Source organism: Bubalus kerabau, chromosome 2, assembly GCF_029407905.1.
Source record: "Bubalus kerabau isolate K-KA32 ecotype Philippines breed swamp buffalo chromosome 2, PCC_UOA_SB_1v2, whole genome shotgun sequence".
NCBI classification, from domain to species: domain Eukaryota; kingdom Metazoa; phylum Chordata; class Mammalia; order Artiodactyla; family Bovidae; genus Bubalus; species Bubalus kerabau.
The window spans coordinates 13,384,680-13,409,397 of record NC_073625.1 but is presented as its reverse complement, the minus strand read 5'-3'; the positions used below and the strand labels follow the sequence as shown (position 1 = coordinate 13,409,397).

General features: G+C 39.1%; 1 protein-coding gene across 1 annotated transcript in view; it reads left to right on the top strand.

Annotated features, from left to right (window-relative positions):
• KCNU1 (potassium calcium-activated channel subfamily U member 1) overlaps positions 1-24,718 on the top strand; it is a 153,013-nt gene that overhangs the window by 27,944 nt on the left and 100,351 nt on the right. Inside the window, exons 8-11 of the mRNA XM_055567104.1 lie at positions 7,069-7,239; positions 8,347-8,438; positions 11,354-11,464; positions 23,725-23,830. Of these exons, the coding sequence (XP_055423079.1) occupies positions 7,069-7,239; positions 8,347-8,438; positions 11,354-11,464; positions 23,725-23,830 (480 nt within the window). The remainder of the gene's footprint in view (positions 1-7,068; positions 7,240-8,346; positions 8,439-11,353; positions 11,465-23,724; positions 23,831-24,718) is intronic.

Genomic DNA, 24,718 nt, shown 5'->3' with positions numbered 1-24,718 from the left:
CATTATGTTGAGGTGTGTTCCTTCTATTCCTGCTTTCTGGAGAGTTTTTATCATAAATGGATGTTGAATTTTGTCAAAGGCTTTCTCTGCATCTATTGAGATAATCATATGGCTTTTATGTTTCAATTTGTTAATGTGGTGTATTACATTGATTGATTTGTGGATATTGAAGAATCCTTGCATCCCTGGGATAAAGCCCACTTGGTCATGGTGTATGATCTTTTTAATGTGTTGTTGGATTCTGATTGCTAGAATTTTGTTAAGGATTTTTGCATCTATGTTCATCAGTGATATTGGCCTGTAGTTTTCTTTTTTTGTGGGATCTTTGTCAGGTTTTGGTATTAGGGTGACGGTGGCCTCATAGAATGAGTTTGGAAGTTTACCTTCCTCTGCAATTTTCTGGAAGAGTTTGAGCAGGATAGGTGTTAGCTCTTCTCTAAATTTTTGGTAGAATTCAGCTGTGAAGCCGTCTGGACCTGGGCTTTTGTTTGCTGGAAGATTTTTTATTACAGTTTCAATTTCTGTGCTTGTGATGGGTCTGTTAAGATTTTCTATTTCTTCCTGGTCCAGTTTTGGAAAGTTGTACTTTTCTAAGAATTTGTCCATCTCTTCCACGTTGTCCATTTTATTGGCATATAATTGTTGATAGTAGTCTCTTATGATCCTTTGTATTTCTGTGTTGTCTGTTGTGATCTCTCCATTTTCATTTCTAATTTAATTGATTTGATTTTTCTCCCTTTGTTTCTTGATGAGTCTGGCTAATGGTTTGTCAATTTTATTTATCCTTTCACAGAACCAGCTTTTGGCTTTGTTGATTTTTGCTATGGTCTCTTTTGTTTCTTTTGCATTTATTTCTGCCCAAATTTTTAAGATTTCTTTCCTTCTACTAACCCTGGGGTTCTTCATTTCTTCCTTTTCTAGTTGCTTTAGGTGTAGGGTTAGGTTATTTATTTGACTTTTTTCTTGTTTCTTGAGGTATGCCTGTATTGCTATGAACTTTCCCCTTAGGACTGCTTTTAAAGTGTCCCATAGGTTTTGGGTTGTTGTGTTTTCATTTTCATTAGTTTCTATGCAAATTTTGATTTCTTTTTTGATTTCTTCTTTGATTTGTTGGTTATTCAGCAGCATGTTGTTCAGCCTCCATATGTTGGAATTTTTAATAGTTTTTCTCCTGTAATTGAGATCTAATCTTACTGCATTGTGGTCAGAAAAGATGCTTGGAATGATTTCTATTTTTTTGAATTTACCAAGGCTAGATTTATGGCCTAGGATGTGATCTATCCTGGAGAAGGTTCCATGTGCGCTTGAGAAAAAGGTGAAATTCATTGTTTTGGGATGAAATGTCCTATAGATATCAATTAGGTCTAACTGGTCTATTGTATCGTTTAAAGTTTGTGTTTCCTTGTTAATTTTCTGTTTAGTTGATCTATCCATAGGTGTGAGTGGGGTATTAAAGTCTCCCACTATCATTGTGTTATTGTTAATTTCTCCTTTCATACTCTGTTAGCATTTGTCTTACATATTGTGGCGCTCCCGTGTTGGGTGCATATATATTTATAATTGTTATATCTTCTTCTTGGATTGATCCTTTGATCATTATGTAGTGACCATCTTTGTCTCTTTTCACAGCCTTTGTTTTAAAGTCTATTTTATCTGATATGAGTATTGCTACTCCTGCTTTCTTTTGGTCCCTATTTGCATGGAAAATCTTTTTCCAGCCCTTCACTTTCAGTCTGTATGTGTCCCCTGTTTTTAGGTGGGTCTCTTGTAGACAACATATGTAGGGGTCTTGTTTGTGTATCCATTCAGCCAGTCTTTGTCTTTTGGTTGGGGCATTCAACCCATTTACATTTAAGGTAATTACTGATAAGTATGATCCCGTTGCCATTTACTTTATTGTTTTGGGTTCAAATTTATACACCGTTTTTGTGTTTCCTGTCTAGAGAATATCCTTTAGTATTTGTTGGAGAGCTGGTTTGGTGGTGCTGAATTCTCTCAGCTTTTGCTTGTCTGAAAAGCTTTTGATTTCTCCTTCATATTTGAATGAGATCCTTGCTGGGTACAATAATCTGGGCTGTAGGTTATTTTCTTTCATCATTTTAAGTATGTCTTGCCATTCCCTCCTGGCTTGAAGAGTTTCTATTGAAAGATCAGCTGTTATCCTTATGGGAATTCCCTTGTGTGTTATTTGTTGTTTTTCCCTTGCTGCTTTTAATATTTGTTCTTTGTGTTTGATCTTTGTTAATTTGATTAATATGTGTCTTGGAGTGTTTCGCCTTGGGTTTATCCTGTTTGGGACTCTCTGGGTTTCTTGGACTTGGGTGATTATTTCTTTCCCCATTTTAGGGAAGTTTTCAACAATTATCTCTTCAAGTATTTTCTCATGGTCTTTCTTTTTGTCTTCTTCTTCTGGGACCCCTATGAGTCGAATGTTGTAGCGTTTAATATTGTCCTGGAGGTCTCTAAGATTGTCCTCATTTTTTTTAATTCGTTTTTCTTTTATCCTCTCTGATTCATTTATTTCTACCATTCTATCTTCTAATTCACTAATCCTATCTTCTGCCTCTGTTATTCTACTATTTGTTGCCTCCAGAGTGTTTTTAATTTCATTTATTGCATTATTCATTATATATTGACTCTCTTTTATTTCTTCTAGGTCCTTGTTAAACCTTTCTTGCATCTTCTCAATCTTTGTCTCCAGGCTATTTATCTGTGATTCCATTTTGATTTCAAGATTGTGGATCAATTTCACTATCATTATTCGGAATTCTTTATCAGGTAGATTCCCTATCTCTTCCTCTTTTGTTTGGTTTGGTGGGCATTTATCCTGTTCCTTTATCTGCTGGGTATTCCTCTGTCTCCTCATCTTGTTTAAATTGCTGAGTTTGGGGTGTCCTTTCTGTATTCTGGCAGTTTGTGGGGTTCTCTTTATTGTGGTGTTTCCTCGCTGTGTGTGGGTTTGTACAGGTGGCTTGTCAAGGTTTCTTGGTTAGGGAAGCTTGTGTCAGTGTTCTGGTGGGTGGAGCTGTATTTCTTCTCTCTGGAGTGCAATGAAATGTCCAGTAATGAGTTATGGGATGTCTATGGTTTTGGGGTGACTTTGGGCTGCCTGTATCTTGGAGCTCAGGGCTGTGTTCCTTGTTGCTGGAGAATTTGCTTGGTATGTCTTGCCCTGAAACTTGTTGGCCCTTGTGTGGTGCTTGGTTTCAGTGCAGGTATGGAGGCATTTGATGAGCTCCTGTCAATTAATGTTCCTTGGACTCAGGAGCTCCCTGCAGTCAGGGTTTGGACTTAAGCCTCCTGCTTCCAGTTATCAGTCTTATTTTTACAGTAGCTTCATAGCTTCTCCTTCTATACAGCACCATTGATAAAACATCTACATTAAAGATGAAAAGTTTCTCTACCGTGAGGGTCACCCAGAGAGGTTCACAGCATTATATGGAGAAGAGAAGAGGGAGGAAGGAGTTAGAGGTGACCCGAATGAGATGAGGTGGAATCAATAGAGGAGAGAGTGGGCTATCCAGTAATCTCTTCCTTATGTGCACTCCACAACTGGACTGCTCAGAGTTGTTCATGGAGTTATACAGAGAAGAGAAGAAGGAGGAAGGTGACAGAGGTGGCCAGGAGGATAAAAGGGGGGAATGAAAAGGAGGGAGACAGATCCAGCCAGTAATCAGTTCCCTAAGTGTTCTCCACCATCTGGAATACACAGAAATTCACAGAGTTGGGTAGAGTAGAGAGGGGTTAGGGAGGAGACACAGGCGACCTGGTGGAGAAAAAGGAGAGTCCAAAGGGAGAGAGAGCAGTTAAGCCAGTAATCTCGCTCCCTAGTGATAAATGAGTACTGAAGATTGGGTTCTTAAAGGTACAAAATTGGTAACAAATACATAATAGCAAAAATTAAAAATCTAGAGTAGAGTTTGGAATTTCAAAAATACTATGTTAAAGAAAAGAAGAAGGAAAAGAAAGAGAGAAAAAACGAACAAACAAAAACAAACAAGGTCGTGAAAATTATAAAGAAAATATATGTACAAAATTGATAACTAATACCAAAAAGCAAAAGTTAAAAATCTAGAGTAGAATTTGGAATTTCAAAAATGCAATGTTAAAAAAAGAAGAAGAAAAAGAAAGAGAGAGAGAAAAAAAACAAACAAGAACAAACAAAGTCGCATAAATTATAAAGAAAATACAGGTACAAAATTGATAACAAATACCAAAAAGCATAAATTAAAAATCTAAAGTAGAGTTTGGAATTTCAGATATACAATGTTATTTAAAAGAAGAAGAGAAAGAAACAGAGAAAAAGAAAAAGAGAAAATAAAAAAGGGTCACAGAAATTATAAAAAAAAAAAAAAAAACTATAGGTACAAAATTGATAACAAACAAATACCAAAAAGCTAAAATTAAAAATCTAGAGTAGAGTTTGGAATTTCAAAAATACAATGTTAAAGAAAAGAAGGAAAAAAACAAACAAACAAGGTCAAAAAAATTATAAAAAATATATATATATGAAGTTTGCTTTAAAAAAAGAATAGGGTCTTCTTCTCTTCTTCTTTTTTTTTTTTTTGCAAAGTAATCGGTTATAAAAGTGAAAATTAAAGGAATAATAGAGGACTTAAAAAAATTTTTTTTTAAATAAAAAAATAAGAAAGAAAGAATGATCATAAAAATAGTAAAAATATATCTAGGACTTTCTCTGGTTTTGTTGTGAGTATTGCAGATTCAGTTCATTTTTGGCTAGTTCCTTGGTCCGACTTATATTTCTCCAGATCTATAGGCCCCTTCCTATGTAGTTGGTACTAACCACAGGGTTTTAATCTATTGCCTGTAGCTTCCAAGGTGGTTCCCTCTGTTATAGCTTCTTCTGTTTGCTGGTCTTTCAGTGTCTGGTTTCCACCCTGACACAAAGGGGACGGTGGAGGACACTTTTTTGTTTGTTTTTTTTTTAGGCTCACTTGTTCAGTCGCGCTGAGGGGAGGTAGGGAGGGATGCTGCAAACAAAACACTGGGGTGTGCTCGCAGCGCCTCAGCCACACTGGGTCTGCCCCCTCCCCGTTCACGGTGTGTGTAGCCTCCCTGCCCACACTCTCGGGCTCTAGGTTGCTCCTCTGGGAACCATCCGTGGCTGGCCCTGGGCTGCCTGCACTTCCAGGTCCAAGCCGCTCAGGTTCAGGCACTCAGGTAGTCCTCAGAGGCGCAGACTCTCGGTTGGGCCTGCGTTTTGTGCCCTTCCCAGATCCGAGCAGCTCAGGTGATGAGGTGTTTGGCGCGCGCGATTGCTGCGACTTATCACCTCCCCGCCACTCGGTTATCTAGGTATGCAACCGGCGCACCTTCTCAGGCAGATGTTGACTGTCCAGACCCCCAAGAAGTTTTAGTTAGCAAAGAAGCCTGCTTACAGTTTTATAGATAATGTCTCTCTGGGGCTGCGATTGTCCCCTTCCAGCTCTGGCTGCCTGTCACCAGAGGGGGACGGTCTGCAGCCGGCTATCTCTGTTCAGTCCTTTGTTCCGTGCGCGGGCCTGGCGGTGTCTTAGGTTAGGGCTGGCTTTTCGCGTGGTAGATATCCCACAGTCTGGTTTGCTAGCCCAAATTATTTCGCTCAGATAGCGCTCAGGGTATTCAGGCCAGATCCTTGCAATGCAGCCCGTGCCCGCCTCCCTGCCCAGCCCCAGCTTGCTAATGGCAGATGCAGGCGTCTGCGCTGCTTCTCCACTGGGGGAGTTACCGTAGGGCTCGCAATGTGCGGGTTTTAATTGTTTATTTATTTTTCCTCCCTGTTATGTTGCCCTCTGTGCTTCCAAGGCTCGGCACAGATTCGGCAGTGAGAAGGTTTCCTGGTGTTTGGAAACTTCTCTCTTTTTAAGACTCCCTTCCCTGGACTGAACTCCGTCCCTCCCTCTTTTGTATCTTTTTTTGTCTTTTATATTTTTTCCTACCTCCTTTCGAAGACTTGGGTTGCTTTTCTGGGTGCCTGATGTCCTCTGCCGACATTCAGAAGTTGTTTTGTGGAATTTACTCAGCGTTTAAATGTTCTTTTGATGAATTTGTGGGGGAGAAAGTGTTCTCCCTGTCCTACTCTTCCGCCATCTTAGCTCCTCCTCAGAGTTTCTTTTTTTAATTGAAGTATAGTTTCCATACAATATGATATAATTTACAGGTGTACAATATAACGATTCACAATTTTTAAAGATCATGCACCATTTATAGTCATATCCAAGTCTTTGCGACCCCAGGCTCCTCTGTCCATAGGTTTTTACAGGCAAAAATACTGGAGTGGGTTACCATTTCCTTCTCCTGAAGATCTTCCCAGGGATCAAACCCATGTCTCTTATGTCTCCTGCATTGGCAGGTGGGTTCTTTACTGCTAGTGCCACCTGGGAAGCCTTCAGTATAGTAATTCACAATTTTTAAAGATTATGCTCCATTTATAGTTACCGTCAAACATTGGCTACATCCCCCATTTTATACAGTGTATCCTTGCAGCTTATTTCAGAGTTACTTTTTAATCACTGAAAATATTTTTCCAGAGAGAGAGGAAAAATAATCTGGAAAGTTTCTTTGCTCTTCCTTATACATCAGCATCCGTGTGCATAAGCTCCCTGAAATGAAGCGACCATGTAACTGTGTATTTCCTCATGATGATCCTGATCTGTTGTAAAATGAGAATGAATAATAAGTGCTCAGCCTGACAGCCTCCGAGTCCCAAGACTCCACGGTTGGATAAGGTACCCACAGGAAAGGAAAAGAGAGGTTGTCAGCCATTTTCTCCAGAGAGCATCCCATCGTGGGCTCAAGTTACACACCCCCTCAGATCTGAGCAATAAACACAAGGAAGGGAAACATGACTTCACAATCATTGCCCACAATCTGCAAAACTTTGGATGGGACACACAACTTCATAATCACTACCCACGATCTGCACACCCTTCACAGCAACCTGGGAATCATGTACTATTTCATTTGGATTGAATTAAGTGAAACAAATCCAGTGTTTTGCTTTTTCTTTATAAACGTTCCCTTGGAGTCCATTTACAGACCTTGCCTGAGTCTTCTTTCTTTGGACAGGTGGAAAACTCTGGTGATCCATGGCTCAAAGGGAGAAATTCACAGAACATTTCATTCTTTGAGTCCATTTACCTGATCATGGCAACAATGTCGACTGTCGGTTTTGGAGATGTGGTAGCCAAGACATACCTAGGACGGATTTTCATCATAGTCTTCACCCTCGGGAGTTTGGTGAAGAATATTTCCTATATCTTTTGAATATCACTTACGTACACCCAAAACATTTGGTTAATGGGGAGAAATAAAGTGATGTAGGTTTAAGAGCAAGTGTTGCGTTGTTCAGAGCAGGTGTCAAATGAAAATGAAGGGATAAATGAATCCCATGTTTTTCAGACTGCATCCTCTGGAGCCCATGACATAATTGCTTGATTGCCAGGGATGAAGGTAGTAGATGAAGGAGAGCAGACCTTCCTAATTAGCCTCTACACGGATCTGAGCAACCTCATCTTCCTTCATCTTTTGCCCATCAGGTTAAAGTCTTTCTTCCAAGGAGGAAGGGGACTTGAGGTTTGATCTGCTGGATATAGTGTTCTTTCCAGCTCAGATGAATAAGCTCTCTCCACACCAACATTTTACTACAGATAAGGGAACATCTGTGCTTGGTTCAGGAGTGTGTCCAGGACAAAGGAAGCCTCCTTTTTCAGTGACTTTAATTTCAATTCTTTAAAGACCATCCCAGAGTTCTCCATTCTACCTTTCGTTTTTTAACTTTTTATTTTGTATTGGAGTATGACTGATTAACAATGTTGTGATAGTTTTAGGTGGACCACAAAGGGACTCAGCCATACATATACATGTACCCTTTCTCCCCCAAACTCCCCTCCCATCCAGTCCAGTCTACTTTTCTGACATCCTTCTGTCCACATAATTGCTACATCCCCTCATTTCTATCATTTTCCCTTAGTGGGGTTCCACTCTGTCCCATTGCTTCCCCACCCCCACAAACCCCCAAATAGGATCAAATGGAAGAGTCAGAAGGGCCGTTAGAAGTGATGGCAGGACCAAATGGATGGGGAGGTTGTCTTACTGCTTGTCTTTGCTTTCATCTTTTTGAAGGCTGAAATGCATTCTGTTGAATTTTAACCAAGTCCAAAGCCTGAAGTAAAGGAAGAAATTCCTTTAAATTTTAAACTGTGCTTTTAAAAGCACGGTTCATAGTCATGTCTTTGTTATAAGGAAGAATATTTTATGGACCTTCTTTCTCCTTTGTCATCTTGGAATTTTGGAGTATCCTTGGACATAGTGAGACCTAAGGTTTTATTTGCTAATCATTTGTAGGTACTGTTCGCCAACTACTTGCCCGAAATGGTGGAACTTCTTGCCAACAAGAGGAAATATACCAGTTCCTATGAAGTGGTCAAAGGGAAGAAGTAAGTAGCTTTAGAGTATAATTTCTGCAGTTTGAGATACTCTGCTGGTCACTGTCTCTTTCTGAACACTATTGCCTGGCCTAGGTGGATATATGGGCAAGGTCCACACTCCCTAAAAGAGGGCTGTGCTAGAGTAGATACCACGAGAAGATGATATTTGCCACTTGATTCACATATCTAGAGACATGTAAGAATTAAATCAGTTAAAATTATCACAGATATGTTGTCATTCAGTGTCAAATGTTGATTGTGCCAGTATTTGCACATTCCTTATCATGACTGTTCTCTTAGATCCATTACTAATGGTTTTATTCATTCTAATCATGTGGTTGACTCATGACTAATTTTACATAGTGGATCAAGTTAAAGTCATGGTTTGAATTGAAAATAATTCAATTCAATCGTCTCAGCCCAAACTCCCCTAAAGCTTGTGGGGCTCATGACAGAAAGAGGTTTGCTCAAGTGAGGAGGAATTTCTCTTCTCCAGTCCTTCACAGATTACCTGTTCTGTCCACACCACAGCCATTTGTTCCCACGAGCAAAGTGGAGTCAGAGTTACTTTTACACGATTTCTCTGTGGATGTATGTTACCTCCATTGCCATCATGGTTTTTCACACCTAAGAGGAAGGTCAAACCAGTCAATCCTAAAGGAAATCAACCCTGAATATTCATTGAAAGGACTGATGCTGAAGCTGAAACTCCAGTACTTTGGCCACCTGATGCAAAGTGCCGACTCATTGGAAAAGACCCTGATACTGGGAAAGATTGAAGGCAGGAGGAGAAGGGGGTGGCAGAGGATGAGATTGTTAGATTGCATCACTGACTGTATGGACATGAGTTTGAGCAAACTCTGGGAGACAGTGAAGGACAGGGAAGCCTGACGTGCTGCAGTCCATGAGGTCATGGAGAGTCGAACATGACTTAGTGACTGAACAAGAAGAAGATAATGAATTGGAGATCTTAAATTTGGAACAATTCCCTGGTGGTTCAGAGGTTTAAGTGCCTGCCTGCAATGCGGGAGACCGGGGTTTGATCCCTGGGTTGGGAAGATCCCCTGGAGAAGGAAATGGCAACCCACTCCAGTAAATTTGCCTGGAGAATCCCATGGATGGAGGAGTCTGGTGGCCTACAGTCCACGGGGTGGCAAAGAGTTGGACACGACTGAGCGAGTTAACTTTCACTTTCAGACATGAAAGTGGCCATGCTGTGTTCCAGTGTGCTTACCTGCTGTTGAGGAAAGAGGCACAGTGGAGATGAGCTCCTATGGAATGATGTCTTAACACAGTTGGATAAAAACCAAGATTGACTCAGGAGTAGGGAGAGAAAATAAAAAACCAAGATGAATGAAAAACAAATATTGAAAACAATGAAATGAACTAAATAAGCCAAAATCTGACCTGGCCCATCTGAAGAAAGGGATAAAACATGCCAAGTCAGTCAGTGAGGTCTGAAAAATTTAAGTTTGAGGCTAAAATTAGACTTTCAGATTTCTTACATAACTAATAGAGGTGGAGTGGAATAGCTTCCTTATGTATACTAAGCCTAAGGAAACTGACAGCTCTTTTTCACTGTAAAGGTTACATGCATAGATTTGTGGACCTCTCCGAGATGTCTCTCCACTAGACTCACTCTTTTGGTGACTACTGAGTACTTTTAGATACAGAAGATAAACCAAAATAACCTGGATTCTGGTGCTGCTCAACCATAGCATGTGACTGTGGGAAAATCAGTGAGTCTTTCCAATGATCAGTTGTTCATCAGTGAAAAAAGACTACACCAGCCAATCAGGAGTCAAGTGGAAAATCAAGTGTAATGAACACACGTGCAAGTCCATCATAGGTTGTAAATAAGCAAGAAAAATCTAGCGGTTGCAATAGTTGTCCTCATATGCCTAAAAAGTTAGGTGCAATTCAAAGTGCAGAATCATTCCCTACAGAATCTGAGGCTTCTTTTGTATATTAGAGATGCAGTCTTTCGGAGAAGGCAATGGCACCCCACTCCAGTACTCTTGCCTGGAAAATCCCATGGGTGGAGGAGCCTGGTGGGCTGCAGTCCATGGAGTCGCTAAGAGTCGGACACAACTGAGCGACTTCATTTTCACTTTTCACTTTCATGCATTGGAGAAGGAAATGGCAACCCACTCCAGTATTCTTGCCTGGAGAATCCCAGGGACAGGGTAGCCTGGTGGGCTGCCGTCTATGGGGTCGCACAGAGTTGGACACGACTGAAGTGACTTAGCAGCAGCAGCATGCAGTCTTCGGTGTTTTTAAATTTAAAATCTTGGTGGAACATATACCAGCTTTATTTAAAACTAAGTTTAAGCTAAGTTCAGTTCAGTTCAGTTGCTCAGTCATGTCAGACTCTCTGCAACCCCACGGAGCGCAGCACGCCAGGCCTCCCTGTCTATCACCAACTCCTGGAGTTTACTCAAATTCATGTCCATTGAGTCGGTGATGCCATCCAACCATCTCATCCTCTATCTTCCCCTTCTCCTCCCGCCTTCAATCTTTCCCAGCATTAGGGTCTTTTCAAATGAGTCGGTCTTCGAATCAAGTGGCCAAAGTACTGGAGTTTCAGCTTCAGCATCAGTCCTTCCAATGAATATTCAGGACTGATCTCCTTTAGGATGGACTGGTTGGATCTCCTTGCAGTCCAAGGGACTCTCAAGAGTCTTCTCCAACACCACAGTTCAAAAGCATCAATTCTTCGGTGCTCAGCTTTCTTTATAGCCCAACTCTCACACCCATACATGACCACTGGAAAAACCATAACTTTGACTAGACAGACCTTTGTTGGCAAAGCAATGTCTCTTCTTTTTAACATGCTGTCTAAGCTAAGAGTCCATCTCTAAATCTAGACTGGAAGATGCTACTGTTCCTGGGATGACCCGCCGCACCTTGCTCTCACTCTCTAGGTTCATCGTGGTGTGTGGAAACATCACTGTGGACAGTGTGATGGCTTTCCTGAGGAACTTTCTCCGCCACAAAGCAGGGGAGATCAACACTGAGATTGTTTTCCTGGGAGAGTAAGTATATCTGTATGGCCCATGAGCGGGGGACACTTAAAATATGTGCAAATATTTTTAATGGAAGAAAATTGCCCTTCTGCCATTGATCTTTAAAAGTAGGAAGTAATTAATCAACAAAAAGTAAAGAAAAAGCAGTTCATGACCAGAGTTAACCTATGAAAATATTATTCTGGACTATAAATTGCCAGATTTTTTTTCTGTACAGGTTTTAATATTATTTAAGTGATTGAAAAAGACTGATGCTGCGAAAAGCTGAAGGCAAAAGAATAAGGGAGTGCCAGAGGATGAGGTGGTTAGATAGCATCACCAACTCAATGGACATGAATTTGAGCAAACTCCAGGAGAGAGTGGAGGACAGGGGAGCCTGGAGTGCTGCAGTCTGTGGGGTCACACAGAGTCAGAAGCAACTTAGTGACTAAGTAACAACAACAATAACATGTATTATTATGTATAACCATAATTTTGTGCCCTAGTCTGGTGCAATTCATGATTATTATTCTGTCAGTTCTCAGAATTGCAAATGCAAAGTTCAGCTGGATGCAGAAGGCATGTGTTTGTTCTTTGTGGTTTATCTTTTTATGACCAGAGTCCAAGTCAAATATTTTGTGAAACACTGGTAAGTGCTTTTTTAACACAAAAAGAGTTTTAAGGAGGCAAAATGGTTTCTAATTGTTCTGTATTTACAATTTTGGTTCCTAATGAGGTTGAGCAATTTTTGTGTTTTGAAGATTTGCTGATTTTTTTGGAATTCTCTTCATTTCTTTTATGTAAGGAGGGTTATCTGTTACTTTACTGACTTTTAAGCACTTAGTATACTTTTATAGTAGCTTCTTTGTGTCATATGTTGTAAATTTCCCTCCCCTTTGTCTTTTAATTTTTGTGTGTGCTTTTATTTTAATGAAGAAGCATTCAATTTACACAGATTCCAATCTATCAACTCTTTCCCTTTTGACTTCTTGCCTTTCTGATGTTCTTCGATCTGTCTGTTCTAAAATTAAGTAACTATTTCTTAACATTTTTAGGTTTTTATATTGAAATATTTTGTATTTAAGCTTTCTGGAATTGACTTTGTGTAATGTGTAGGGAGGCCTCAGTGATTAAAAAAAAAATCCAGCTGCCAATAACAGGAGATGCAAGAGACATGATTCAATCCCGGGGTTGGAAAGACCCCATGGAGAAGGAAATGGCAACCTGCTCCAGTATTATTGCCTGGTAAATCCCAGAGACAGAAGAATCTTGTCTGCTACAGTCCAAGGGGTTGCAAAGAGTCAGGCACAACTGAGCATGCACACATGTGAATGTGTAGAGAACTAACTTCTTTATTTTTCTAAATTGTCAATCCATATCCAGAGATCACTCACTAAAGTCAAGCAGCTATGAGATGACATTTTGGTCTTACCCATGATTGCATGTGGGGTCACCTCAGTCTTCTTCATGCCTTTCGTAGTTGAACACTGTACTCTTTACATTATGACACCTTCAACCAACCGTTACCTTAGGCTCTCGGTTATGAGATGACCAGTAAGCCTTCTGAATTCCTTTATGGTGCTGCGGATAGACAGCCAAGTGTTCTGCTTCAGAATCATTGTCATGCCTGTCTTTTCAGCAATTTTGCATTGCTAGGCCCCTAATTTAAAACATAGTAAACAAACAAAAGACCCAAAGTGTTAAAACCAGTGATAAAATGCTAATAATTGTAATCCAGTTGAGACAGAGAGGAAATCATTAAATGTATGGAAAGTTACATCTTCTACCCACTGCTGTATTTTCATAGAATAATGTAGGTTATTGTAGGTACTTGTCAAGATAATGATTGAAATGTCTTAAATGGCCCAAACATTGGGAGTGGCTTGTCCAGACTCTGTCAATTACATCTATATTCTGAAGACTCCCCTTCATAGCTCAGTTAGTAAAGAATCTGCTTGCAATGCAGGAGACCCTGGTTCAGTTCCTGAGTTGGGAAGATCTGCTGGAGAAGGGATAGGCTACCCACTCCAGTATTCTGGCCTGGAGAGTTCCATGGACTATATAGTCCATGGGGTCGCAAAGAGTCGGACATAACTGAGCGACTTTCACTTCACTTTCTGAAGACTCCAAAATTGATATCCCCATTGGACATTCTTTGTGGCTTCATAGTCACACAACTAGTAGATTACTGGATATTTCCATCCCAGTGTTTCAAAGACCCCTCAGACTCAGCATTTTCAAAAGTAAATTCATGATCTCAAGTCCAGCTTTTCCATCTCACAAGGCAAATTAAAAATAAAACAAGAAAGAAAGCAAATAGCATTACTTATCTCAGCAAGTGGCATCTCATCAATGCCAGTCCTTAAAACAGAAAACTAAGCGTAGTCTTGGACATTCTTTTCTTCCCTCAGACCCCGTGCACATGTCCTAATTCTGTTGCTATCATTTCGTCTGCCCTGAAGGTGAAAGTGCTAGCTACTCAGTCATGTCCGACTCTTCGACCCCATGGACTATATATAGCTCTCCAGGCTCCACTATTACAACCCTATTCAAAGTTCCTATCTTGTCTCTCTTGAACTTCTATAAAGGCTACTTTATTGATCTGTTCTTTTTGCTCAGAAGCTCTCCTACTGGATGTGAATGATTTATTTTCATCCCCCAGCACTCAGAGTCCTTCTCTGGCCAAACTGTCTAAGTTAGCCTGTTGGAATCCTCCTATCTCATCACTCCATTTGTTGACTTTAAAGTGATTATCACAGTCTGTGATTCTGGTGGACTTTCCTTTGATGCCAAAGTTCACGTTGCCTTTCCTCACTGTACATTCATACTGTTTCTCTCAGTGAGTCAGGGCTGGCCCTTGACTTAACTTGATAAAGAGAATGTAGCAGAGGGAAAACAGTGGTAGTTTTTTTTTTTTTCTTCTTTTTTTTTAATAACTACCAGAAATACCTCCCAGCTGTTTACACACATTCTCTTCCTCCCATCAAGAATGGAGTCTTCTTTTCTTCTTTCTTTGATCTGAGCTGGCCTTTTGACTCATTTTACCTGTGAAATATATGTAAATGACCAAGCCAGTTAAAGAACCAAGCCATAAGAAGCCTGGGCGCTTCTGCACTCAGTATTTTGATGCCATGGAACACTATGCAAGAAGTTCAGCTGCTCTGAAGGGAATGAGGGCCATCCAGCTGCCAGCTCCTCCAGAAGTCCAGCTGAGGGAATGGACGTGTGTGTGTGTTGTGTGTCTGTGTGTGTATGTATGTTTATTAGTTGCTCAGTTGTGTCCAATTCTTTGTGACCCCATGGGAATTCTCTGGGCAAGAATCCTGGAGTGGGTTGCCATTCCCTTCTCCAGAGGATCTTCCTGACCCAAGGATCAAACCCAGGTCTTCTGTATTACAGGCAGATTCTCTATCATCTGAGCCACAAATTTCAGCTCTAATGGACATGTAAGTGATACTTTTTCAGAAATTCTTCCCACTAGGGTTCTCAGCTAAACACAGTCACATACTTGACTCCAATGAAACCACATGGAGCAGAAGACTTACCCAGCTGAGCTCAGTCAAACATAAATATTGATTTGTTATTCTTTGTATTGAATGTATACATCCTATGTACTTTGTATACGTGCAATTTTTCACAATTAAATGAAAAAGTAAAAACTTCCTAGAACCAAAAAATAATATCAGTTGTCAGATTGGAAAGGTACCGTAATGCTGATCTGGATAAAGGAAAACCGTGTACACACAGGCGCATTGTCATTACATGTAAGAGACACCTAATTCAACAATCACTGGGGGGTGGAGCAGATCCATGTGGGAATCCAGAAGATAGTACTGCTCCAGAAGGCAACATATGAATATGCACATCAATAGCAAAATGTTGTTGTTCAGTTGTTAAGTCGTGTTCCACTCTGCATCCCCACGAACTGCAGCACACCAGGCTTCCTGTCCTTCACTGTCTCCCTGAGTTTGCTCAAACTCATGTCCATTGCGCTGGTGATGCTGTCTAACTATCTCATCCTCTGTTGCCCCCATTTCCTTTTGCCTTCAGTCTTCCCCAGCATCAAAGCCTTTTCCAACGAGTCAGCTCTTTGCACCAGCTGACCATTATACTGAAACTTCAATGCTTACTACCAAATATTTAAGCCCTTACAATTTTTTCCAGCCTTACTACTCAGAGATAATTAACCTCTTTCAGATTTAATATTTCTTTTAAGTTTAAATTTATGTTTTATCACTCTTTGGACTCCTCAGTTGTACACGTTATTTACTCATCACCTGATATTTTTCAGATGAATATTATTCAGCCTTCTGCACCACTTTGTCTCCTTCACTTGTTCTAACAGAGTTATCTTCTAATTTGTAATTACAGCAGCAATGAGTCTTTATATCATTATGGCTAATAAATGTTGGTTTTATGATAATAGTACATTTCCTCAAATTTGTTTTTTGTTTTTTTTAGTATGTAGTGGTCACCTTGTTTTCATATGTGTATCATTAAATATTTTCCAATATCCACATCACATGCGTAGCAATAAATATTTTCTAATTTCTTCAACATTAAATAATTTCATAAGAGTAAAAGTTAAGTGAAAAATTCCCAAGAGTTGTGCATGGGTCATTGGAGCATAGATAATAATTAAGTACCATGTTTAAAACTCTTTATCCTAAATTATAACTCAGAAAATTACACAGAATTACAGTGTACATTAAAATGAATTATTGTGATGCAAACATCCATGTAACCATCACCAAAATCAAGATATATTCTATTGCCAGCTTTGCAGCAAAACCCTCCCCAACTCTTGCCCCATCTTTAGCTCCTAGAGGTAATTATGATTTTGACTTGATACCTTACATTTATTAATTCATATCTCCTGACATTTTTCCTGTTTTTAAACTCACAAAAATGGGATACAGATTGATTTACCTCAATATTGCGGTTGTGAGATCCATCCTTGTTGCAGCTGGGTATAGCGGTACCTATTCATTTTCATTGCTGTGTGGTAAAGCATTCCATTACGTGATTACACCACAATTTTTCTTAATCAGTTCTACTGTTGGTTGACATTTCTCCTCAATTTCGGCTATTATGAAGAATGTTGCTTTGAAAGTTCTTGTATATGTGCCCTGGTCCCCAGGAGTAAAGCTGCAGGGTACTAAATCTTCCTGTAATAGAACTGTCAGTCGTCCAGAATGCTTTTTCTGTCTTGTCTGCACTTCCCCAGCAGCCCTGAGAGTGCCTGCTGCCCTGTAGCCTTACTACCAGTTAAAATTTAACTTCCCACCCTACCTGATGCTTGGATACATCAGTCTTCTTCATTTGAGCCATTCATTCTTCAGAATAGCATTTGTAAGACATTGTCTCATATTGTGGTTTTTCATCTCGTTTTTCTGGTTGGTAATGAGGTCAAGAATATATTCAAATGTATAAGCCATTTGGATTCCTTCTTATGAAATTACTGTTATCCTGCCCCTTTTTAAAAAAATTGGAGTGTAGTTGATTGATAGCATTGTATTAGTTTCTGGTGTACAGCAAGGTGATTAAGTTATACATATATATACATATTCTTCTTCATATTGGTTTCCATTATGCTCCACCCCCCCCCATTTTTATCCTGAATTAAATATAGATCTGCCAGTAACAAATTCTTTTATTTAAATGTAAAGACATCTTGATTTTGTTCTCATTCTTGAAAGATGATTTTATGAATATAGGGCTTTAAGCCTCTACCTTTCATCCTGGAGAACCATGAAGTATTATTCTGTTGATTTCCTGGTTTTGTTATTGCTATTAAGAAGTCTGTTCAATGATCTTTAATGAATTATCTTCTTAAAAGATCATAGTGAAAGTGAAAGTCGCTCAGTTGTGACCAACTCTTTGCAACCCCATGGACTGTAGCCTGTCAGGCTCCTCTGTCTGTGGAATTCTCCAGGCGAGAATACTGGAGTGGGCAGCCTTTCCTTCTCCAGGGGATCTTCCCGACCCAGGGATCAAACCCAGGTCTTGCACATCACAGGTGCATTCTTTATGATCTGAGCTACCAGGGAAGCCCAAGAATATTGGAGTGGGTAGCCTATTCCTTCTCCAGAGGGTCTTCCTGACCCAGGGATCAAACCAGGGTCTCCAGCATTGCAGGTAGATTCATAAAAGATTATATGTAGTACTTAATATGAAAGTATGTTATATTTTGACTATGATGTGTGTAGATTTGAATTTCTGATAATTTATTGTGCTTGGACACGAGTTTGAGTAAACTCTGGGAGTTGGTGATGGACAGGGAGGCCTGGCGTGCTGCAGTCCATGGGGTTGCAAAGAGTCAGACACGACTGAGTGACTGAACTGAACTGATTGTGCTTGGTATTCGTGAATCTTTCTGAGTCTCCGGATCAGTGTTTTGCACCATTTTTGGCAGATTCTCAATTATTTCTTCAAATATTGCCCTTGTCACTATGTTCTTCATCCTCCTTTCCTGGGGATTCAATTATAAGTGTATTAGTTCTTTTTCTTCACTGTACCAAATATATTTCTTATCTTCTTTTTTATATTTCCCTTCTTTTTTGCATCTCGGTATTACATTCTGGATAATTTATTCTGACCTACCTTCCAGTTTACTACTTCTCTCTTTGTGTTTAATCTGTTTACAAACCCACTCATTGAGTTTTTCATTTCAGTTATTGTATTTTTTAGTTTTCTAGAGTTTCTATCTGGTTCTGTTTCAGATATTCTGTTTTTAGATTCTTGTGTTCCAGGATTATCATTTATTTCAATAAAATAAATATAATTATGTTGTAATTTGTGACTAGTAATTTGATGCCTAGAGTTTTTATTTTTTTTTCCAGCTGACCTTTAGCACGGTGATAGCATGTTTCACACGTTTATTTTATTTATTATTTTTCAATCTTATAGGAATTTTTAAAATTAATTTTATTGGCATATAGTTACTTTCCAATGCTGCGTTAGTTTCTACTTTACAGCAAAATGAAGCAGCTATATATGTACATGTATCCACTTCCCTTTGGACTTCCTTCCAGTTCAGATCACCACAGTGTAGTGTTCCCTGTGCTCTAGAGTATGTTCTTATTCGTTACCTATTTTATACATAGTATCAACAGTGTGTATTTGTCAGTAAGTCTTTGGTTTTTATTGTCAGTTATTTGTACTGGATGTTACACATAGTATCTTGTTTTCTTTGCGTGCTTTCTTATCATAGACTATGTGCTGACTCTTATGTTAAAAAATATATGTAGATACCTTGTGGCCTAGAAAAATATTACATTCTTACAGAAAGGATATTTCTTTACTTCTTCCAAGTACAATGGGGCACGTCTGCCTCCAGACCACATAAATCCAAATTCAAGGCTTGAGGCTCTCTGTACGTGCAGGCGACAAACTAAGAATGGAAGTCCATCTGAAAACTGCTCATTCAGTTTTACACTTCTATGTGTCCATACTTCAGTTATGCCAGGTTAAAATTTGGAGGCGTTACCAAAGGCTTCATTTTGTGCATCAGCAGAGCTGGGGTTTTTTGGACACTTTGCCCTGTGATATCACCAGCTGACCTTTAGCATGGTAATAGCATGGTTCCCATGTTTATTTTACTTATTTATTCTTTTTCAACCTTATAGGAATTTTTAAAATTAATTTTATTGGCATATAGTTGCTTTACAATGTTGTGTTAGTTTCTACTTTACAGCAAAATGAATCAGCTATATGTTAGCTCATTTTGGTTGGTGCTTCTTCTGAATTACTCAGTGCTTTCAGTGGTGGGGGGGAAGAAAAACAAAACCAGACTTAACCTCTAAGACCTTGATTTGTTCTCAATTTTGGCCTGGTAATTATTCATGGTCTGGTTTTATCTCTTATGATTTATTAGGAGATGTTTTCATATTTCATTTAGTATTTTTATATATCCTTAGTAGAAGACTGGCTGAAGTTACCTAATTTACTGTTCCTGGAAACAGAAGTTCCAGCTCTAGTGATATTTAATATATGGGAATATGCAAAGCTCTCACTTGTCCACATATGTTTTAAGGGAACAAAGGAAGTTTTAGTCAAGAGGATTGATAATTCTCTTTTACTCAGAGAATTTCAAAATACTGCAGTTGGTAGTGGGCCAGATGATAAAAGTGTTATATAGTCTATCGTAAGGATTTGGCTTTAAGGAAGTTGTCTTTTCTCCAAGTCAGTTCTGAATTCTTGGTGATTTTGAGCAGAGGGATGACATGATCAGATTTAGTTTTCTTTCTCAGTGTCGAGAAATTGGAATTGGATTTATCATAATTCTTACAACAACCTTAGTAACTGACTTATACATAAGCACATTTTGGTTATTTATTTTTCTGATTAGTTCGTTTTAATAATGTTCTAAGCCCCAGTACATGAGCTCACCAGGCTTCCTAGGTGCTGCTAGTGGTAAAGAACCCCCTACCAATGCAGGAGACATAAGAGATGTGGGTTCAATCCTGGGTCAGGAAGATCCCATGGAGGAGGGCATGCAACCCACTCCAGTATTCTTGCCTGGAGAATCCCCATGAATAGAGGAGCCTGGCAGGCTGCAGTCCATAGGGTTGCAAAGAGTTGCCACAACTGAAATGACTTAGCCCAGCACAGCATGTATGAAGTCACCATCAAGACAAAATTTAGGACACAATCTATATCTAACTATATGGTCTTTCCCACATTTCATCCTGCTCTCAGTTTTTTGTCCATCATTATTATCATTCTTTATCTCTCCTGTAGTTTTATTACATCAATGGCACCCCACTCCAGTACTTTTGCCTAGAAAATCCCATGGACAGAGGAGCCTGGTAGGCTGCAGTTCATGGGGTCGCTAGAGTCAGACATGACTGAGCGACTTCCCTTTCACTTTTCACTTTCATGCATTGGAGAAGGAAATGGCAACCCACTCCAGTGTTCTTGCCTGGAGAATCCCAGGGAGAGCGGGGCCTGGTGGGCTGCCGTCTATGAGGTCGCACAGAGTCAGACATGACTGAAGTGACTTAGCAGCAGCAGCAGCAGCAGCAGACTCTCCTTATTTTATATTTCTAAGATACAACCATATTTCTGAGTGTTGCTATAGTTAACTGGTGTTTGGAGAAGGGAATGGCTACCCACTCCAGTATTCTTGCCTGGAGAATTCCATGGACAGAGGAGCCTGGAGGGCTATAGTCCATAGGGTTGCAAAATGTCGAACACGACTGAGCAGCTAACACTTTTACTTTTTTTTTCTTTGTTATATGATTTCATTGACAGAGTAAACTTGATTTATCCACTCTTGGTGTGATTTGAGTTGTTTCTAGATTTTTCTGGTGGAAGTAGTTTTGTTATTAACATGGCCTGTGTATGGCTCTTGGTGGACCTGTGCAAGAGTGTCTAAGTGTGTGGGGGGAGGAGCGGTGGAGGTTTAATGGTATAAAAAAACGTGAATGTTCATTTTAGGAGATAACAGCGTGTTTTGCCAAGTGTTTACACCATGTTTGAAGCTTATTGGCAATGTGTAAGGGACTTTGTGTATCTAAACATGTGTGCTCTTTTCTAACAGTTGACATGGTCATACTTTTTCATCTTTGCAATGCAATCAATGTAAAGTGGAATATCATTGTGGTTTTGATTTACATGCCCCTTATCATGAAGAGTGCAGTTTCTCTTCATGTTCATTACCCACACGTGTTTCATCTTTCTGTAAAATGCCTATCCATGCATTTTGCCCATTTTCTTACTGGATTGTTGGTGGGGGTTTTTCTTACTTAATTTCTGCTACTGCTGCTAAGTCGCTTCAGTCGTGTCCAACTCTGTGCGACCCCATAGAGAGCAACCCATCAGGCTCCTCTATCCCTGGGATTCTCCAGGAAAGAACACTGGAGTGGGTTGCCATTTCCTTCTCCAATGCATGAAAGTGAAAAATGAAAGGGAAGTCGCTCAGTCGTGTCCGACTCCTCGCAACTCCATGGACTGCAGCCTACCAGGCTCCTGCGTCCATGGGATCCTCCAGGCAAGAGTACTGGAGTGGGGTGCCATTGCCTTCTCCACATAATTTCTAGGAGAGCTTAAAATATTCTGACACTAATTCTTCATCAATGACGTGAACTGTAGCCATATTCTTCCAGTTTGTAACTTGTCTTTTCTCAGAGTATTAGATGTATTTTGATATTCAAAAGGTTTTAATATTATAGTTCATATTTTCAATATTTTCAACTATATTTAAAAACTTTTTAGTTTTTGCTTAGAATTTTTCCCTATCCCAGTATTTAAAAGATTTTTAAAGTATTTATTTTTATTTATTTATTTGGCTGTACCAGATCTTAGTCGCAGCATTGGGGGTCTTTTTAGTTGCAGCGTGTGAGCTCTTAGTTGCCGCATGTAGGATCTAGTTCCCTGACCAGGGATCAAACCCAGGCCTCCTGTGTCAGGAGCTCAGAGTTTTAGCCATTGGACCACCAGGGAAGTCCCTTTAAATAAGATAATTAACTGCATTTCCTATAAAGAATTTTTTTTTTTTGTTTTAAATTCCTAATTCTACTGGAATTTGGTTTTTGTGTGACATGACACATGAATAAAATTTCATCTTTTTTCATAGACACTGATTTTATCAATGCTAGTTTTTGAATGGATCCTTTTCCCCTCACTGATCTGACATGCTGCCAGTATGAATAGATCTCTTCTGTTTTTGTTTTTTTTTTATCAGTTTATCTGTCACTGCATTAATTCTATACTTTTTTAATTACTAAGGTTCATAATTAATCCTTATATATCCTAGGGCAAGTTTTTCCTCCTTGCTTATCTTTATTCAATAATTGACAAGCTCTTCTTGGCCCTTTATCTTCCATATAATTTTTATAATCATTTTATCATGAACTATGAAAAACTGCAGAAATTGATGAGAATCTCATTGAATTTTTAACTCAAAATTTACTTCTTTGTGTTTCAATTTCTAACTCTGACTTCTATTTCTAACTCTAAGATAACTTATGGTTATCTATTTATGTAGTTCTCAATTAGTGTTTCTTAATAATATTGCAAAATTTCCTAGCTTGCTGATGTTTATTATATATTATATAATTTATATATTTATATTGTAATAAATGCATATGACATATTTTATAGGTAATTAATATTTTCTGATACTATTGGAAACAGTGTCTTATTAACTGTATTTTCTAGTTTTTGCTTTTGGTATAAAAAAGCAAATTGACTTTTGTATATTAATCTTCCTTTCATCCATATTGTTAAATTAGAACATGTTATCACTTATATCTGAAATCTAAAAAAAAGTCACCCTTACATAAACAAAGTGGAGAGATGGTTTGCCAAGGGTTGGGAATTGGGAGAAATAGGGAGAGATTTGGTAAAAGGGTACAGATGAATAAAGTCTGAGGATCTAACATAAAACATGGTGCTCATAGTTGATAACACTATTGTATAATTGAAATTTGCTAAGACAGTAGAATTTAAATGTCATCACCCCCACAAAAGGTGAATGCGTGAGGTGTGATGAATGTGTTAATTAACTCAGTGGGAGGAGTCTTTCACAGTATATACATCTATCAAATCATGTCATACACTAAAGTGAAAAAGTGAAAGTTGCTCAATTGTATCTGACTCTTTGCGACCCCACAGACTGTACAGTCCATGGAATTCTCCAGGCCAGAGTACTGGAGTGGGTACCCTTTCCCATCTTCAGGGGATCTTCCCAACCCAGGGATCAAACTCAGGTCTCCCACACTGCAGGCAGATTCACTAAATATTTTACAATTTTAATTGTCAATTTTGCCTCAACAAAAATGAAAAATATTCTAAAGTTGTTTGCAGAATTTATAAATATCAAACGATTATCATTTTCCCCTTTGATCCATCAATAATTGAGAAGATGCATTGAGATATTTTATTACAGTGGCAGATTCATCTATTTGTGTCTCCAATTTTGTTAAAATATTTACATATTTAGAAACTATTTTATTTAGTTGTTTTAAAATGCTGTGTCTTTTTGAATAATTGAAATATTCTCATTTAATCCTGAACTTCCTTGTTCTTAGTAATTCTTTTTTTTTTTTTTGTATTAATCCAATTTGTATCTTTTCACATCACTATGATTGATGTACCTGAGCTCAAGACCCATTCCTAGAATTAGGCTAATGGTATCAACATCACCTGAGCATGGGGATTAGTAATGGAAGATGTATATTTTCCAAGAATATTAGGGTTTTTATTAAATGCACTAAATAATACAATGGTCTCTAAACCGAAGCCACTCTTCTTTTTCCGTCTTTGGCCCGGCATCCTCTGTCCAGGGTCCCTCCTTCGTTGGAATTGGAAACCATATTTAAGCGCCACATGGCCTATACAACCTTCATTTCTGGGTCTGCACTCAAGTGGGAGGATCTGAGGCGAGTTGCGGTAAGATCTAGTTCTTTTCCTCCTTGTCATTTTCCCGCTGCTGCTGCTGCTGCTGCTGCTAAGTCGCTTCAGTCGTGTCCAACTCTGTGCGACCCCATAGACGGCAGCCCACCAGGCTCCCCCGTCCCTGGGGTTCTCCAGGCAAGAGTACTGGAGTGGGGTGCCTAAGCTACAACAATTAAGATGATAGTGTGTTGGTCTTCCCAAAGGTATTACTCCAGACTCTTAACTGGAGTAAATACAACTTCTTCAACTTAAGAAACTGATCGTAGAGGAAATGTTAGCAATTGGCCTTCAAATCCCTCTTGACAAATACCAAGTTGACCTCACTGTTTACATACACTTACATTTTAAATTTTTATTTCACTGAAATCTCTGTCTACAACAGTCTTATTTTATTGTTCTAATAGATCTGGAAAAGTTGTGGATAGCAGAAGTATGTTAGATCTTTCTATCCAAGTAGGATTCTTACCAGATGACACATTTCTAGGAGTCTGTCAGCTTTCACCAACTTCTCTTAAACACACTGATATGTCCTCTCATAGAAAGGGCATGAATGAAGATAGCAGAGATCCCATTTAGGCTGAGATTAAGACAGATACAAACCCTCCAGATATCTTTCATTTAAGGCCAAGGCCAGCATCCTTTCATGTTTTAGGTTTCACAGAATCATATATACCAAAAGCTTCAGTTTTTAAAGCAGAGATTTACAGAGTCAACACAAAGAAGTGAAGCAAAAACTGACACAGGCGAAATAATCTTTCTCCTTCCTGCAACTTGGGATAAGAACCTCTTCAGTATTTATTTATTTATTTTTTTGCTAAACTGAAAGGCAATTGCTTAAAAGGTCTTATTGCTCATGCAATTGCTTAAAAGGTCTTATTGCTC